The 17,836-nt window shown below is 38.3% G+C and overlaps 1 protein-coding gene across 1 annotated transcript; it reads left to right on the plus strand.

The window, feature by feature from the left end:
- Positions 1-1,225: 1,225 nt before the first annotated feature.
- Positions 1,226-17,494, plus strand: SRSF12 (serine and arginine rich splicing factor 12). The gene is made up of 5 exons (XM_047101521.1): positions 1,226-1,416; positions 9,821-9,942; positions 11,234-11,341; positions 11,496-11,637; positions 16,997-17,494. Exons 1-5 carry the CDS (start codon positions 1,352-1,354, stop codon positions 17,364-17,366), a joined length of 807 nt encoding a protein of 268 aa, XP_046957477.1. The 5' UTR covers positions 1,226-1,351; the 3' UTR covers positions 17,367-17,494.
- The last annotated feature ends 342 nt before the right edge of the window (positions 17,495-17,836 follow it).

Consider the following 17,836-nt stretch of genomic DNA (forward strand, 5'->3'; position numbering starts at 1 on the left):
AAGCACAAGTGTAACTAGAAAGGGCTGGGCTACATTTTGGAGCAAGGGAAGGAGGATACTTTAAATTTGCTTAATCACCAGGGCGCCTGAGTGGCTCAGTCGGTTGGGGAACCAACTTCACTCAGGTCATGATCTCACAGATCTTGAGTTCAAGCCCCCTATTGGGCTCTGTGCTGACAGCTTAGAGCCTGGAGCCTGCTTCGGATTCTGTCTCTCTCTCTCTCTCTCTCTCTCTCTCTCTCTGCACACCTCCCCCCCCCCCCCCCCCACTTTCTGCCTCTCTCCTTCCAGAGAAAATAAAAATTTAATTTGCTTAATTGCCACTGCCTTTTCATTGCTTTCTTCTACATCACGTCCTCATTTGTTCGTTTATTGTTGCACCCTCTCTCTACAATAAGGGTTGGGACTTGGCCTGTAGTGTTGCTATATCCCACACCTAACACATTCCTGGTGCATAGTAGGCACTCAGTAAACATCTAAATGAATGTATCCACAGCAGAATAGTGTGCCCTAAGTGAAGAATCAAAACACAAACAAAACCCCGAATCCTCACAATTTTAAAGCCTTATTAGGCTCAGGGCTAAAGGAACCGTAGGCTGAACTAGTGCCAAGGTCTTGGGCTGAGGATGTAGGGTTGAAGGCCCCACGGGCCATCCGCTGTTCAGCAGTTGAACTCTACCTTCACGACCACCCACTCCGACGACTCCCAACACCCTCTCTCCGGATCCTCTATCCCCCGCCTCAGTTTCAGCTCCTCGACCCCGCTGGCCTCCGCCCTCCTGACACTCTCTGACCCCAAGCGCCCCCTTTCCAGACCCCTCGGACTCCAGCCTCCAAGCTCCCCTCCTTCCCGGATCCCCGCGTACCTCGGCACCGCCCCTTCCCCAGATCTCCTCGGAACCTGGGACCCTTCCACACCGCCCCCTCCCAGATCCTCTCTTGCGCCGCCCCTTTCTTCTCAGATTCCCTCGGTCTGCGGGACCCCGCGCCGTCTTCTCCCCGGATCTCTTCGGACCCCGGGACTCCCGCACAGCCCCCTCCCCGGACCTTGGCGGACCCCAGCACCGCCCCCTCCTCGGATTCCCTGGATCTTCAGGACCCCGCGCCTCCCCCTCCCCGGATCCCCTCGGCTCGGGCTCCGCCCCCGCGCGGTCTGCACGGACAAGCTCGCGCCGCGCAGCGCCCCCCCGCCCCGCGCCCGCCTCTGCGGCTGCGCGCTCGCGGGGCCGAGGCCGAGGGGAGGGGGTCGCGCAGGGGGCCGGCGGAGCTGCTGTGGCGGCAGCGGCGACTGCGAGAAACGGAGCGAGCCTGGCGGCCGCGGGCAGGCCCAAAGGCAACGGAGGAAGCGGCCATGTCGCGCTACACGAGGCCCCCCAACACCTCCCTGTTCGTCAGGAACGTCGCAGACGCCACCAGGTGAGCGGCGGCTGCGGCCGCAGGTTGGCGCGCGGGGGAGGGGCCGGGTAACGGCAGCGTCGCGGAGCCGGGTCGCGGCCCCCGGCTGTGCCCGGCGCCTGCCCGGCCTCTGGCTGGGCCTGTGCTTTCCGCGGAGGCGCCCTTCCCGGGAGCTGTGCGAACCCTCGGGCTGCTCCAGGCCGGGGCGGGACTCGCGCCTCCCCTCTCCCGGCCGGCGTTCCGCCCCGGCGCAGCGCACCCCCCGGGGCCGGGCCCCGCGCCCGGGAGATCGGTGCCCATCCTCTGCTTGAGGACCCGCGGCGCGCAGGCTTCTGCTTTCCCTGTAGCCAGGGTGCCTCCCCGCCCCTGGCCGAGAGTGTTTTCCCTCGGGCCGGTGCCTGCGATTCGACTCCTTTGTCGCCGTGCCCCGATAAAGCTGCGCGTCTTGTGTCCTAGATGAAGAGGAATTGGGGATGGTGAGAACGTATTATAAAATAATGCGTAGTACCTTGGGCCTTACTCTTCCCGTTCTCTGAGTGTGGTCTACTTACAAGGGATGCTGGTTACATTTTGCTGCACAATACAAAGGATGGCTTCAGTGAAAGAGATTTATGTTTTTCTATAAAGTTCAGAGTGCAGTGTAAACACCCATGATAACGGTTTGGATAGACTTCCCTGGTCCAGTGAGATGCTCTCGGTCCACACATCCCCCTCCCTGCCTTGAGAATTCTTGCCTATATAGTGCTTAAACATAAGTATTAAGGAATGACCTCTTCATCATAAAGCACTTTCTCCCTTAACAGGAGCCAGAGGGAATGAATGATAGAGGGTGGGATAGGGGCATAAATAGACGTTTCCATTTCACTGGTTTTACCTAATTTATTCGCCGCTCAACCTTTTTAGGTATGCAATATCATCTTTATAATACACAAGGAAAACGTGAAGCTTAAGAGTTTTAATGATTTAACTGGGGCTTAATGGCTTCAGATATTCAAATATTGGAGCCCTTGACTCCAGAGCCATCTGGAGTAATCATTGTCGTTTACCTTTGAGGAGTAAATGTTCAGTATTTTTTTATTTGATCCCTACTATTATGTATGTCACAATTATAGAGTGTGGGTTAATATACCTTAATGACATCTAAAAGATGCGTGTGTTTATATTTCTCCTCTCAACCTGTTTATCAATACATAGAAAACAAATATTTATAATTTGGGTAGAGTAAAAAAAAAAAAAATGCCACAGTTAAAGACCACCTGAATGCTAAATAAGCATCTAGTCTCTCTAGTGTGTCTACAAAAAAGAGAGAGATAGAGGTTTCCAATTCCAGTAGCCACAGGGGCTAGCCAGGGTAATATGAATGAGTAAAGTTGTTGGGTTATAAGGCACAATAGGATGGTGTGGATTGTAGCAAATAGAAAAGAACTCATGCCATATAAAGGGGATGGCAACTGGTACTACTAGCTGCAGCTAATGACTACATAGACATTTGGACTTGTTGCCACAAAGTCCTAATTTTCTAAAGAAACAGAAACCTGTGTTTGTGTAAACTCTGTTTCAAAATGCTGGCATTTATTAAATTGAATTATATGAGATTCCTGTTTTTGTAGATTTAAAAGCTGTAAAATATTGGCAGTTTTATGTTTCAGCACACCTTAAGGCCAAATAAAACACATCACATGACACATGTTTTCTGATCTAGATAATCACCATGAGTAATCAAGACTGAAAATTGAGATTTATTGATTTCTTTTTCCAGTTTTTTCACCACTTTTTAGTACTGCCACTGGGGGCAATCATCTAGATTTGTATTAATGGAATAATAATCGCTGACATTTGTTGAGTATTCCCTATGTGTTAAACACTGTACTAAACATTTTGCATATATTATCTTACTAGATTTTCCCAATAACCCTGTAATGTATGTTCTTTATTAATCCCATTTCACAGATTCACAGATTAGAAACTGAGGCTTGGAGAAATTAAGTTTCTTACCTAAAATTGCCCAGCTGCTGAGTAGTTTTGTGAAGGTAGAATCATTACGTGTTAACCTATATTAAAAGCTTTTTTGTACAGGGTGGCATGCAGTGTAAGTTAACTGGTAATATGGCAACTATAACAAAGCCAAATTTTAGTTAAAATACTTCTTTGTGCCCCTCCCATGTGTGTGCTCTCTCTCTCTCTCTCTCTCTCTCTCTCTCACACACACACACACACACACACACACACACACACACACAAAATAAATAATACAAACTTTTAAAAAATTTTAAAAAGGGGGTACCTAGGTGACTCAGTTGGTTAAGCATCCCTCTTTTGACTTCAGCTCACGTCATGATCTCACGGTTCGTGAGTTCAGGCCCCACATTGGGCTCTGTGCTGACAGTGCAAAGCCTGCTTGGGATTGTCTCTCTCTCCCTCTCTCTCCCTCTCCCGTGTGCTCTCTCTCACACAAAATAAATAAACTTAAAAAATTTTTTTTAAATGCTTCTTTGCAGTAGCCATTTTAATATGTGACATAAAGCACAAGACATTAAAAGGTATTATGGCTTAGCTTAAATTTTTTTTGGAATGAAATTGAGTATCAAAACTAAAGAAAGACTTGGGGCGGTTGGGTGGCTTAGTTGGTTAGGTGATCGACTTCGGCTCAGGTCATGATCTCACAGTTTGTGAGTTCGAGCTCTGCGTCGGGCTCTGTACTGACAGCTCAGAGCCTGGAGCCTGCTTCAGATTCTGTGTCTCCTTCTCTCTCTGCCCCTCCCCTGCTCACGCTCTGTGTCTCTCTGTCTCTCAGTAATAAATAAATGTTTAAAAAAAAAAAACAAAACTAAAGAAAGACTTAAAAATACATTTTAGGGGTGCTTGGTTAGCATAATCAGTGGAGCATGTGACTCTTGATCTCACAGTTATAGGTTTGAATCTCGCGTTGGGTGTAGAGATTACTTTAAAAAATTTTTTTAAACTTTAAAAAAATGTTTTTAAATACATTTCATGCTGTTTTAATTTGTATTATTTTTCTTTTCACTGGTGAAACAAGATCTGGTTCAGGAAGAATATTACTTTTAATATCTTTGCTTTTGCACTATGTAGAAGAATAATTTTTTTTAAATGTCAGACACAGTTTTCTAATGGAACAAAGTAATGTCCAAATCCCAAATATAACATTCTCATTTTGATGCATAACATCATGTTAGGTTGGGAAGCAACCGTCAAGTACCTCGTTTGACATAATTAGTAGCATTCTTTGGTTACAGTGTGTATGAGACTATATTGATATTGATGGTGATACGGAAAAAGCATTAAACAGAATTCACCAAGATTCATGAGAAAAAGTGTCAGCAAACTGGAATAGAAGGGAACTTCCCCAGCCCAATAAAGGGTACCTATGAAAAGCCTATAGCTAACAAGATACTTAATGGTAAAAGCCGAATGCTTTCCCCCTAAGATCAAAACAAGCCAAACATGCCCACTCTTACAACCTCAATTCATCATTTTGTTGCAGGCCCTAACCAGTGTAACAAGGGAAGAAAAATAAATAAAAAACATAAAAATTATAAAGATAGAAGCAAAACTTGTCCTTATTCTTAGGTGACATGTTTATGTAAACCTTAAGTAATGAGTTAGTAAGTTATCAGAATACCAAATAAACTTATGAAAAATCTATTTCTCTATATTAGCAGTAGACAGTTGAAAATGAAAATTTTAAAACAATTTCATTTGCCTTAGTATCAAAAAACAGACTTAGAAATAAGTTTAACAAGAACAACAACAAAACATGTAATAAAAACCTTTACACAAAAAACTACAATATAGTGCCAAGAGAAAGAAGACAACATAAATTGATATACCGTGTTCTTGGATTCGAAAACAAAATGCTAAGTTATCAGTTCTCCCCAAACTGATTATATTATAGATTCAAGACATTCCTGATCAGAGGCTGTTAAAAAAATAGAAACTGGGAGCGCCTGGCTGGCTCAGTCAGAGTATGCAACTCTTGATGTTGGGGTTGTAAATTCGAGCCCCATGTTGGATGTAGAGATTACTAAAAAAAAATAATAAATAAATTTGAAAAATACATGAAATAGGAACTGACAAGTTAATTCTAAAATATATTGATATGGAAAGGATCTAGACTAGCCAAAATAATCTAGAAAAAGATCACTGAAGTTGGAAGACTTACGTGACATAAGACCTACTAAAAATATATAGTAATCAAGACAGTGTGATATTGGCCTAAGGATGGACAAATAGATTAATAGAACAGAATAGAGAGTCCATAAATAATCCACACTTACAGAGTCAGCTGATGTTTAACAAAGGTACCAGTGGAAAAAGGAAAAAGGAAAATCTTTTCAACAAATGGACAGTGCATACTGGGGAAAATGAACTGCAGCCTCTACTTCACATCACAATTTGAGCTGGATCATCAATTGAAATGGAAAAGATAACAAAATAAAGCTTTTAGAAGAAAACATAGAAGAATGTCTTTATGACCTGGGGATAGGCAAAGATTTCTTATAGGGCAAAGAAAGCAATTACCATAAAAGAAAAAAGAATATTGAAAAATTAGATTTCTCTAATTTAAAATTCTTGTTCATTAAGAAATGCTATTGGGGCGCCTGGGTGGCTCAGTCGGTTAAGCGGCTGACTTCGGCTCAGGTCACGATCTCGCGGTCCATGAGTTTGAGCCCCACGTCGGGCTCTGTGCTGACAGCTCAGAGCCTGGAGCCTGTTTCAGATTCTGTGTCTCCCTCTCTCTGACCCTCCCCCGTTCATGCTCTGTCTCTCCCTGTCTCAAAAATAAATAAAAACGTTAAAAAAAAATTTTTTTTTAAAAAAAGAAATGCTATTAAGAGAGTAAATAGCCATGCTACAGACTGAGAGAAAATATTCACAAAACATACACAAAGCAATACAGAGGACTTTTTTTCAGAATATGTAAAGAACTTTTACAACTCAATAATAAAAGAGACAAACATTAAAAATGGGCAGAAAGCTCCAACAGACACTTCACAAGGAAAATTAGCACATGAAAAAGTGCTTGAGATCATTTGTGATTTGGAAGTGCAAATTAAAACCACAGTGAGAGGGCTCCTGGGTGGCTCAGTTGGTTAAGTATCCAACTTTATTCAGGCTCAGGTCATGATCTCACTGTTAGTGAGATCAAGCCCCATGTAGGGCTCTGTGCTGACAGCTACCAAGTCTGCTTGGGATTCTCTCTCCCTCTTTCTTCCCCTTCCCCTTGCTCTTCTCTCACAAGATAAATAAACATTAAACTGAAAAAAACCACCACAGTGAGATTCCACTTAACTCCCACTTCAATGGCTAAGATAAAAAACAAAAAAACCAAAAATCTGACAACCTAGAAAGTGCTAACAAAGATTAGCCTAACTGAAACTCATACATTGTGGGTGGGAGTATAAAATGGCACAGCCACTTTGCAGGACTGTGACAGTTTCATAAAAATTACAGTACATAAAAATTACACATCCTCTTTAACCCAGAAATACTGCTGGTAGGTATTAACAGGAAACAACTGACCCATAACACATGAAAATATGTTGCACCTAACTGGTTGTTAGGTAAATTAAAATTAAAACATTAAGATACCCATTCACTTTATATGCTTCAGGATGACAAGAATTAAAAATGTTAATGAGAGGTGGAGCAGTGGAATTCTTACGTAGGTTTTGAGGAGTATAGATTGATTTGGTCACTTTGGAGAACATGTAGTTCTCTTCATGTAGTTCAGTAGAAGCTGAAGATCAGCGTGCTCTCCGGCCCACCAGTTGCATTGTGATGCATCCCAGGAATCTAGCAGAGCTCTGCATGGCACTTGTATCATAACATATGCTGCACATAGTTTGCAGTTTAAAAAACAGATAGCATCTTAAATGTTTATCCACAGAAAGATGAATAAGTAAATTGTGATTTATTGATAATACCAATACAGAGTTAAAATGAGTGAACTAGGGCTACATAGAGAAATTTCAAGGGAGGAGAAGGAGTAAAATTATATAAATAGTCTGATACCATTTATATGAAGTTTGACATATACAAAAACACGTAATTAGGGATATATTAATTTACAGTAAAAATACAAAATTATGCAGAGGAATAATAAACACCAATGATTGTCTCTAAGGTAGAATAATACATCTTGTTTCTAAAAAAATTACTGAAAATGATGACAGATATTGAGATATAATAAATCTTGGTGGATACATAAGTGTTTATTGTATTCTCTATTTTCTGAATGTCAAAATAGATGACACCAAAAATACAAAAATAAATGAGAGCAAAACAACAGCTAATAGCTGTGGCAGTGGTGACAATGGGAGCCAGCTCTTTTGGAAGTTTGGCTTCTTCAGATTTCTGTCACCCTTGGCTTCTGGGATTCCAAGCCTCCGTGACACACATTGCCCCAACCTCCATTACACCATCTAGGATCCTTTTCCTGTCAGGCACTCACATTTGTTGAAGGGATTGGTTGCCTCAGAAAATTCATTTGAAGTCTAGCTTTGCTGCTGGCTATATGTACCTCTGGGCAAGGTAACTTCTCTCATTCTCAGTCTCCTTGACTATTAAATGGTAACTCAATATTTTGAGTGCCTACTTTGTGCCAAGCAACAATGCTAGGTACACTGGTGAAGACACCTGCTTTAAAAGGGATTCTCAACCCTGATTCTCAGAATTGCCTGTGAAACCCTTAAAAAAACTAAACCTATTTGGGGCCCACCAGGGGAAGTACTAATTGTGTCCAAGGTTAATGCATCAGGCTGGAGTACCTGTTTTTATAACATCTCCTTCACAAATGATTCTAATACTCAGGAATGGCTGAGAGTCATTACCCTGTTGTCTTGTGTTCTCCATCACAAGGCTGGCAGCAGGAATGTTGTTCTCCATCACATCGCTACAGGCTGGCCAGAGTAGGTGCTCAGTAAGTATTTGTTGAATGAGTAAATGAAAGAAAGACATTGTCACTACCCTCCAAAGATAATAGTTTCAGGGAAGGCAGACAATTAAACATTTTATAGTAAGTATTAAATGAAAAAAAGTACAATAAAGAATGTCATGTCAGTTGCACTGTGTGGTGAATTCACATCTCTAGCTTTAATCACTGACTTTTAGTCTTGAAAATAAATTTATTTAATAATAATTTTCAGTTGTTTACAGTACTCTTTTTTTCACAGATTTTATTTTCTTTTTTTGAGTGATCTCTACACCCAACATCGGGCTCGAACTCACAACCCCGAGATCAAGAGTTACATGCTCTACCTACTGAGCCAGCCAGGCCCCCTGTTTACAGAGCTCTTACGGATGTTCGGCCATCACCTCAAATCCAGCATTTCTTTTGCCTCTCTCCTCCCTCATCAATCTAACTTCTCTTTTCCAGCTATCTAATTTTTGTCACGGACACTGTCTTTCTTCCATTTGCCCAAGCTAGCAGCTTTGCAGTCATCTTGAGTCTTCTTTCTGCATAATATGTTTTGAAGGACTCTTATTTCTTCTGGGCCATGTTTTGTGCTCATAGCTTGATGCTGAATCTCTAAGATCTCCATGAGGCGGTAGGGTGCAGTGATTCAGAACACAGACGAGTGTCAGGTTGTGGATGTTTGATTCTAGTTCTATCATATGCTGGCTTGCTGACCTTAGGCGAATTCATCTGTCTGTGCCCTCACCTTTAAACAACCATAAAATTGTTAGCATTAAGGTGAACCGTAGCTGGATTGTAAATGTACTCTAATTGTCAGCTATAAATGCTAAGTATTTTGTCTCTTCAGTTTAAGTTGTTGCTCCATGAAGACAAATAAGCTAAATATTCCTTTGGTGTCCCCCTTTTAGTACCTGTCACAGTAGAAGGCATATAGGAGGTTTAAAAATACTTATCAAATTTAAGAATATGGTAGTTATTTTGCTTTATGTTTAATAGTAAAACAGTTTTCTTTAAAGCCTGAGAAATAATTTTAGGACTTCTTTAGCAGCTAATCCTTGCCATCTGAAAACAAAATTAACATAAATGTGAAATTATAGTGAGGCAAATGAATGTGTTCTTAATGAAATAGTTAACAGAACTTTTTATATTGACGATTGAAATCTCTTTTAATAAAAGTCACTTTCAAAGACGGAGAATAACTTTCCTTGGTCATTTTTTCCCCAATCCGAACAGCCACCTGGAGTGCTTATAAAAATACAGATTTCCAGCCCCTAATGCAGATCTTTTAAATCAGAATCTCTACAAGTGAGGCCTGAGGATTTGCTTTCTTTTTTCCTCCTTCCTAAACCCTGGGTGATTGTTACGACAATTTTAGATAATACTGGTCTAGATAATACTTTCTTTTGAAGGTTTCAACTGGATTTCCGTAGGCAAAATATTTTAATCCAGCTATTCATATTTCTTTGCCTTATTTCTAAAACACTTCAGGCCTGAGGACTTGCGCCGTGAGTTTGGTCGCTATGGCCCTATAGTAGACGTTTACATTCCACTTGACTTCTACACCCGCCGCCCAAGAGGATTTGCTTATGTTCAATATCCTTTGTTTTACTGTGTGCATGTGAATGTACTGTATATCTGTGCAGATATGCATGTGTATTCAGGAGCATATGTTATGAGATTAATATTGCCTAATTAAATGTGTTTATTTCTCTATCTCAGAAAATCTAAAGCAGTCCACAGTAGCTGGCAAGCACCCCCCAGTTTGAACCAACCTGTTAGCTAGAATCCAAGCATAAACCAAGCAGGCGAGAAAAAAGGCACCTAAAGTTCAAGCATCAAGGAGTAAAGAGGGAGGGTGGACACAGATATAAAGACCTGGAAGAGGGGAAGTCTTTATCAAGCAAAAGACAAAGCCAACACCAGGTTGAGACTTCGGCTTTCCTACATTTATTCAGAGTTCCAGAGTCAAAGCCAAGTCTGATTTTGTTGGTTCTGCGTCTCTTATAAAGTCCATCTTGCAAGCCTTAAAGAGTAAAGGTCAAGGTTCAAGATCAAGTGACATTGAGGTAATTGCCAAAGTCTCATTTTGTATTGCGTTTCTTGAGCTTTTTCTGTTTTCTATTTTTAAAAAATTAAACCAGTGAACAACCTCCTGAAAAACAGCTAGTCATTTTCTATAGTTTATTTCCATTTTAGTTAGGTTTAATATATAATTTACGTAGGTAAGGAAGTTTAGTGGGGTATTACAAACCAATATATGTAACTCCAGATGTTCACAGATTGCTTTTGTGTATTTTTTATAATTATATCCCAAGTAATAAAAACATAAAAGTATTTTAAAATAGTAGGTTCAAAAGTAAATATCATTTTCAAAGGTGTAATATTTTAAGTTACATGTCTCTTTGCAGTTTTGTTTATAGTAAGTAATTTTTCCTAAATGTCATAATCAAAAAGCCTTTTAGTTTTTAGTGAAAGAGTAATTATAATTTCAGAATAAAGGCTTCTGTATGCTGAAAAACCTGATGAATCTTTTACCTGAAAGAAGGGAGAGCCTAAACAATTTTTTTTTTTAATCCTAGCCAGTGTTGGACTTATTTTTTTCTCATAACATGTTCTTTCACATTATAAATGCATACTGCAGCTACACTAATGTGTGCATTAGAAGTGTAGTTACACGTTTGTTTCTGTTCTTACTTTTAGATAGATTCTTCTAAATCATAAGGGGACGTTTTGTTTTCATAATAAAAGTGAAATTTCTGATTATATATATATATATATATATATGATGTGAGCTTAATAACTTGGAGTTTTTTCCTATTAATTTCATGTCACATATAAATAATTCAATAAAAATAATATTTTTACTTGATATCTGACGTTCAAAGTATCCTTAACAGCTAGTCATATTTGAAGATGTTCGTGATGCTGAAGATGCTCTTTATAACCTCAATAGAAAGTGGGTATGTGGCCGTCAAATTGAAATACAGTTTGCACAAGGTGATCGAAAAAGTAAGTGTGACTAAACATTAGATCTTGTTTATTCAGCAGAATGAGTTTTAGCTCTGACAGATTTTTTTTTTTTATTTTAAATTCTTTCAGAAAAGAATACTATTTGAATAGCTGTTACTGAGGTTTTCAGGTAATAAATTATTTCGTATTCTAGCACCAGGCCAAATGAAATCAAAAGAACGTCACCCTTGTTCTCCAAGTGATCATAGGCGGTCAAGAAGCCCCAGCCAAAGGAGAACTCGAAGTAGAAGCTCTTCATGGGGAAGAAATAGGAGACGATCTGATAGCCTTAAAGAGTGAGTACAAAATACAGGAGGATTGAAAACTTAATTTTCTACTTTTTCTGGAAAACATTTTAAAGGGTTTTCAAAAACAGGCCTCAGAATCATTTTGTATAATATACATAAAGGTCAACATTTTTAAAAACGATATGCTCCTCTCTATTTGAAGTGTATTGTTATTTAACTTGGGTATATTGGGTACCTTCCAGTGTTTTTATTTCATGACAGACTTAATTTTAAGCTTTTTAAATAGAAAAGTAATATGTACTGAAGAAAAAACAAAAAATTTTAAAATGTATACTTGACATATAAAGTGGAATTAAAAAAAATAAAATTTTCCTAACTGAACAGAATAATTAAGAATTTAAGTTCGGGATGACTAAAAACTCATAAGAAATATAATCACTTGTGACAGGAGATTGAACTTAAAATTAATGTAAATCAATATATTTATAAAAGGTAAATTATTTTCAAAAACAAATTATAGGTATGGTACTATTCTAAGAAAACATGAAAATAGTAAGTTTTTTCAGAAAAAGATATTTGCAGGTTATTTATATTGCTAGCCAGGACTTTGTTTCTGTTAGAATAATAGTAAATCACTAATAATAAAAAATAATTAAAAAAATAGTAAAACACAATGAAAATTAATTAACTTGAAGTTATTTAAATAATAACTGAAATTGTATTAGCATTCTTAAATTCTTAAATAATTGTATTTATCTTGAGTTTTAGTGCTGTAATTTTTTCATAGACATGTAGAATTTTAAGGTAAATTTTCTTTAAGAGTGATCAGCATTGGGGTTCAGTCAGTGGAACATGCAACTCTTGCTCTTGATCTTGGGGTCATAAGTTTGAGCCTCATGTTGGGTGTAGAGTTTACTTTTTTTTTTTTTAATGTTTATTTATTTTTGGAGGAGAGAGAGACAGAACATGAATGGGGGAAGAGCAGAGAGAGAGGGAGACACAGAATCCCAAGCAGGGTCCATGTCAGCACAGAGCCTGACACGGGGCTCGAACCCACAAACCATGAGATCATGACCTGAGCCGGAGTTGGACGCTTAATCGACTGAGCCACCCAGGTGCCAAGTGTAGAGTTTACTTTAAAAAAAAAAAAAAAAAAAAAGAGGTGCCTGGGTGGCTCAGTTGGTTAAGCATCTGACTTCAGCTTAGGCCATGATCTCATGGTCCATGAGTTTGAGCCCTGCATCCAGCTCTGTGCTGACAGCTCGGAGCCTGGAGTCTGCTTCAGATTCTGTGTCTTCCTCTCTCTCTGCCCCTCCCCTGCTCATCCTTGTCTCTCTCTCTCAAAGATAAATAAACGTTTAAAAAATGTAAAAAAAAATGATCAGCATTTACACGAATATCCTTTTTTCTGTGAGAAATAAGAGCACTCCTGGGCCACATGTAGTACACCTAAACTCTATATAGGCCCAAATAACTTCAGATCAAAGATCACCAGGGCTGCTCACTTTCACTCTGATCCCTCCGTTCCTCAACTCCAAGAGCCTAGCCAAGAAAAAGCGCAGTGTATGGTATATGTACCAGAGCTAGAGAGTTAATCTTTGCCCCAGGTTCCCAGATTTAAAAACAAGACTGTGGAGTGACCTGGCTCCAATCCCTCCAGCCAAGTGGAAGTCAAAGATAGGAAGTGAGAACTACATCTACCTTCTATGACTTTTTAATATCCAGGAATCCTGATTGCTAGAAAATATGGCCCTGTCAGGGCTCTAGAATCTTACGTATCAGTTCAGTACCTCTCCTTGTGTGTGAACAAATATGTTGATTTGGCCCATCCTTAGGGAGGCATGAAGCAGGGAGGAAGCCCTAAGCACCTTTTATAATCCAGGAAAACACAGTCAGGATTGAGCCACTACCGAGATTGGTGAAGAAATATTTAGAAACAGTCCTATCTGGAACATGATCTCTTTTATCATATTTTCTCTGATAGTATAAGAATATAAAACCTCCTTTGCATCTATGGAGAACAGTCAAGTTTGTCCGTGGCTAAGGGAAAGCCATTTTCCCATTGATTGATTATTTGAGATTTAGCTCTGATATATAGTTTCTATATTTAAAATACAAAATTATATTAATAGCTCTTAAAACATAGTGAAAGCAAATCAAGATTTTAAAAAACTTTTACATGCCTTATATATAGGAAAGCCACACTGATAACAGTGGTACTGCTTCTGACTTTACGGAGGATATAAGGGAGTAATGTTCAACAGTTTATATTACTATGAATTTTATATTTATATACTATACACATATAGATTATATATGTATACATATAACTATACATATGTAGAAACTATACATATATATTTTAGCATAAGTTTAGAATGATACAGGTGGTATGTATAAAATGAATGAGTTATTTATTTACTTATTTTTAAATGAATGATGTTTATATCAAAGATTAAAGGAGGTATAATATTGTGCCTAACGCAACACTGTTGTAACTTAATAATATCCATTGGCCCTTGTGAAGAAGACAAGTTTGTGAAAGAAAAAAGAAAAGTAAATTGCCCATTTTATTCATTAGGAATGTCAGTTGTTTCCCAAATGTATTAAAGCCATAGTTAACCAGTTTTTCTCCTGATTAATCAAAAAACGGCAAATATTCACATCATTTTATGCCTTCTAGTAAAAGTAAAGTATAACACTTAGCTGGAGAAAATTTAACAATGTCTATTGGGGCGCCTGGGTGGTTTAGTTGTTTGAGTGTCTGACTTCGGTCAGGTCATGATCTCCCAGTTCGTGGGTTTGAGCCCCACATAGGGCTCACTGCTGTCATTGCAAAGCCTGCTTCGGATCCTTTGTCCCCTTTTTTCTCTGTCCCTCCCCCACTTGTGCTCTCAGTCTTAAATATAAATAAAACATTTAAAAAATAGGTTATAGTTTAAAAAAAAAATGTCCATCAATTATCCCAAATCATCATGAAGTATCAGGAATAGAAAGAACCACATCTTCTTGTAACAATGCTGTTTTGCTTTGTACTCATCATAAGATCATTGCTTGATCTCTCTGACCTCAGTTTTTTCCATTTGTAAAATTATAGTATAAAGAATGCAAATCTTACCTAGTTCTCATGACATTCATAAGGATCAGATTTTGTGTGTGCATATGTGCATGCAATGAATGAAGTAGTGTATGTATAAGCCTAACATATACTATAAGTAAATACAGTATAAGTGCTATTATCTTAGACTAAAAAGAGGTCTCTTATTTTGTCTTTAGTGGATATGGATAAAAAAACAAACTAGTGGGGCACCTGGGTGGCTCAGTCACATGAGTCTTATTCTTGATTTCAGCTCAGGTCTTGATCTCACGATTTGTGAGTTTGAGCCCCACATTGGGCTCTGCGCTCTCAGCATGGAACCTGCTTTCGATCCTCTGTCTCCCTCTCTCTGCCCTTCCCTTACTCACATTCTTTCTCTTCAAAATAAACAAACACTTAAAATTATTCTATCAAGAATGTTACTTGTTAAATGCATTAAGAAGCTGACTGGGAAAGCTATCACTTTGTTAACAGTTTTACTTAAAGTAATAAAACCTTTGTTATATAAGCAAAAGAAAAAAAATTACTCTATCGTTTCTTGATATTTATAGTCAGCTGTCAGTCTTAATGTTGCTCCTTTACAGGTAATGTATCTTATTCTCCAGGGTTTACTGAGCTGCTTGAAATAGTGAGTTGATGCTTTTCATTAGTTTGGGAAAATATTAGGCTATTATCTCTTCAAATATGGCTTCTGCCTCATCCATTTTTTCTTTTTGGCTATGTGACTGTGTAGTACATATCTCTTAGGCTTTGTTCTGGATTTCTTAAAATTCCTTTTCTCTCATTGTGTTTCAGTATATATGTTTTTCTAATAATCTGTTTTATAGTTCAGTTCACTTTTTCTTCTGTATATAGATTGCTGTTAAATTTATCTAGTTAGTGACTTTTACATTTCAGATATATATTTTCAGTTCTTAAAATGTCCATTTGTTTCTTTTTACAGATTCCAATATTCTGTTGAATTTCTCCATTTTTTAATCTGTTTTGCCTGTCTTCTTATTTTCTTGAACACATCGGTTATAGTCATTTTTAAAAATTCCTGTCTGAATAATGCCAATATCCAAATTACTTTGGGTCTGTTTTTTTTTGTTTTGTTTTGTTTTGGTTTTTTTTTGTCTTGTATTTCCTTAGCTTTTAGTCATTTTTATCTATTTTTGACATATTTCATGGATTTCTTTATTGGATGTTGAACATCGTCGATGAAAACTTGCAGTGCTTTGGATGATATCCTCCAAAGGAAGTTTCTTCTAGTAGGTGGAGGAGTATTGGCAGATCACCTTGATCTTTTCAAGGCTTGTTTGAGGCATTGTTAAGACTGATCGGTAGGATATGGCCCTTCTGGGTTCTTAATTGAAAGCCTGGGTTGTTACTCAAGGCTCTTTGACCTTTTGGGGGTTGAACTCCAGCCTCTCTCCCCAGCACTGTGTGTCTGATAGAATTTCATCTTAATTCTTGAATCTTCCAACTGCTATTTTTCTTGACCTCTGGGAGTCTCATCCTTTATGTGCACAGCTTAAAGATGGCCAGTGACTTGAAGAGAATTTGTAGGCAAATTTTAGGAGATTTCTTGTCTGCCATTTTCTCATCTCTGAGATTTTGCCTCTTTAGTCCCAACCATTTTGGTAGTCCTGAATCCTAATTTGTCTGTTAATATGCTTAGTCAAATAGCCATTTTCTGTTTGGGTTCAGTTCCACCATGCCAACATTTGGAACATGGTCTTTGTAAAAGAGCCATGGTTTGTAACCCCTCAAGTTCTGCTAGGGTTGGTTGGTTATTCTCTAATACCTTTAAACAGTTGTTTTATAAATGTTGTTTAGCTTCTTTATATAGGTGTTTTCCGTGGGAAGATTAGTCTAATACAAGTTGCTCTATCATGGTGGGATTCAAAAGTCCTGCATTTGGTTTTGGTTTTGGTTTTTATAAGCATTATTTAATAAACTTTAAATAGTTACTTTCTCTCTGTCTTTTTTTTAATCTTTTTTTCCCTTCAGATTTTCATACCTCTTAGGAGTTGTATAACCCAGATTTATTATGCAGGGCATTTTTCAGAACTGACCTGTATCATAAGATAAATCTAGCAAAGTAAAAATCTTTTGGTCATACATTCTAGTATAACAAATATTACAGACTTGGTACTTACATTTGAACTAAAAGCATGCATAGCAAAATTAAAATTGTTTCTTTTAGTTTATCCAGTGAAATCATAACTAATATTATGTAAAATGTATACATTCCTGAAGTTGCTGTTTCTAAACCTATTAAATGTTTTTGTGTGAAATATATACTGTTAACATTATGGATATTTGCAGGTCTCGACACAGGCGATTTTCTTATAGCCAATCTAAATCTCGCTCCAAATCACTACCAAGGCGGTCTACCTCAGCAAGGCAGTCAAGAACTCCAAGAAGGAATTCTGGTTCTAGAGGACGGTCAAGGTCCAAGTCGTTACCAAAAAGATCCAAGTCAATAGGAAAATCACAATCAAGTTCACCTCAAAAGCAGACTAGCTCAGGAACCAAATCAAGATCACATGGAAGACATTCTGACTCCATAGCAAGATCCCCTTGTAAATCTCCCAAGGGGTATACCAATTCTGAAGCTAAAGCACAAACAGCAAAACACTCTCATTTTCGATCACATTCCAGATCTCGGAGTTATCATCATAAAAACAGCTGGTGAACAGCAGCAGAAGAGTGCTACATAGTCTTGAATATAAGTCATTAAACCTCTCATTATGCTAAATAAAAATTCTTCAAGGCTTATAGAAAATGTGAGTTACTTTGGGCATGTGCAACAAATAAAGTCTCTCTAGCTTTGGGTTAATAAAGATTTGGTCTCAATTTAAAGGGCCCATACCACAAATTATGATGTGTCTGATGTCACCATTTTATGGACCATTTTTTGTTTACCTTGTGGCAGAATGGTACTTTTCAAAAGAAATGGGTAAAATGAAATTAATATAGAAAATTCTACTTGGATATTAAGTATTAGTAATACTGATACATTTTACATAAAGATTTTTTACTTTAAAGCACTTTTACTTTCATGTAAAAAATAATGACTGTATAATTGCAAACGGAAGACTTAAACTATTTGACACCTTATGTCTCTGTTGTATCTTCTCTTTAAACTTGGACCAATTCCTAGTG

This window comes from Lynx rufus, unplaced genomic scaffold (genome assembly GCF_022079265.1).
Source record: "Lynx rufus isolate CCGP_SWC_20201006 ecotype Redwood Valley unplaced genomic scaffold, mLynRuf1.p SCAF_6, whole genome shotgun sequence".
NCBI classification, from domain to species: domain Eukaryota; kingdom Metazoa; phylum Chordata; class Mammalia; order Carnivora; family Felidae; genus Lynx; species Lynx rufus.

Coding starts and splice junctions, on each gene's coding strand:
- SRSF12 (XM_047101521.1), top strand. CDS start 1,352: ATGTCGCGCTACACGAGGCCCCCCAACACCTCCCTGTTCGTCAGGAAC. Junction 9,943..11,233: donor TCAATATCCTTTGTTTTACT/GTGTGCATGTGA, acceptor CTTAACAGCTAG/TCATATTTGAAGATGTTCGT. Junction 11,638..16,996: donor CGATCTGATAGCCTTAAAGA/GTGAGTACAAAA, acceptor GGATATTTGCAG/GTCTCGACACAGGCGATTTT.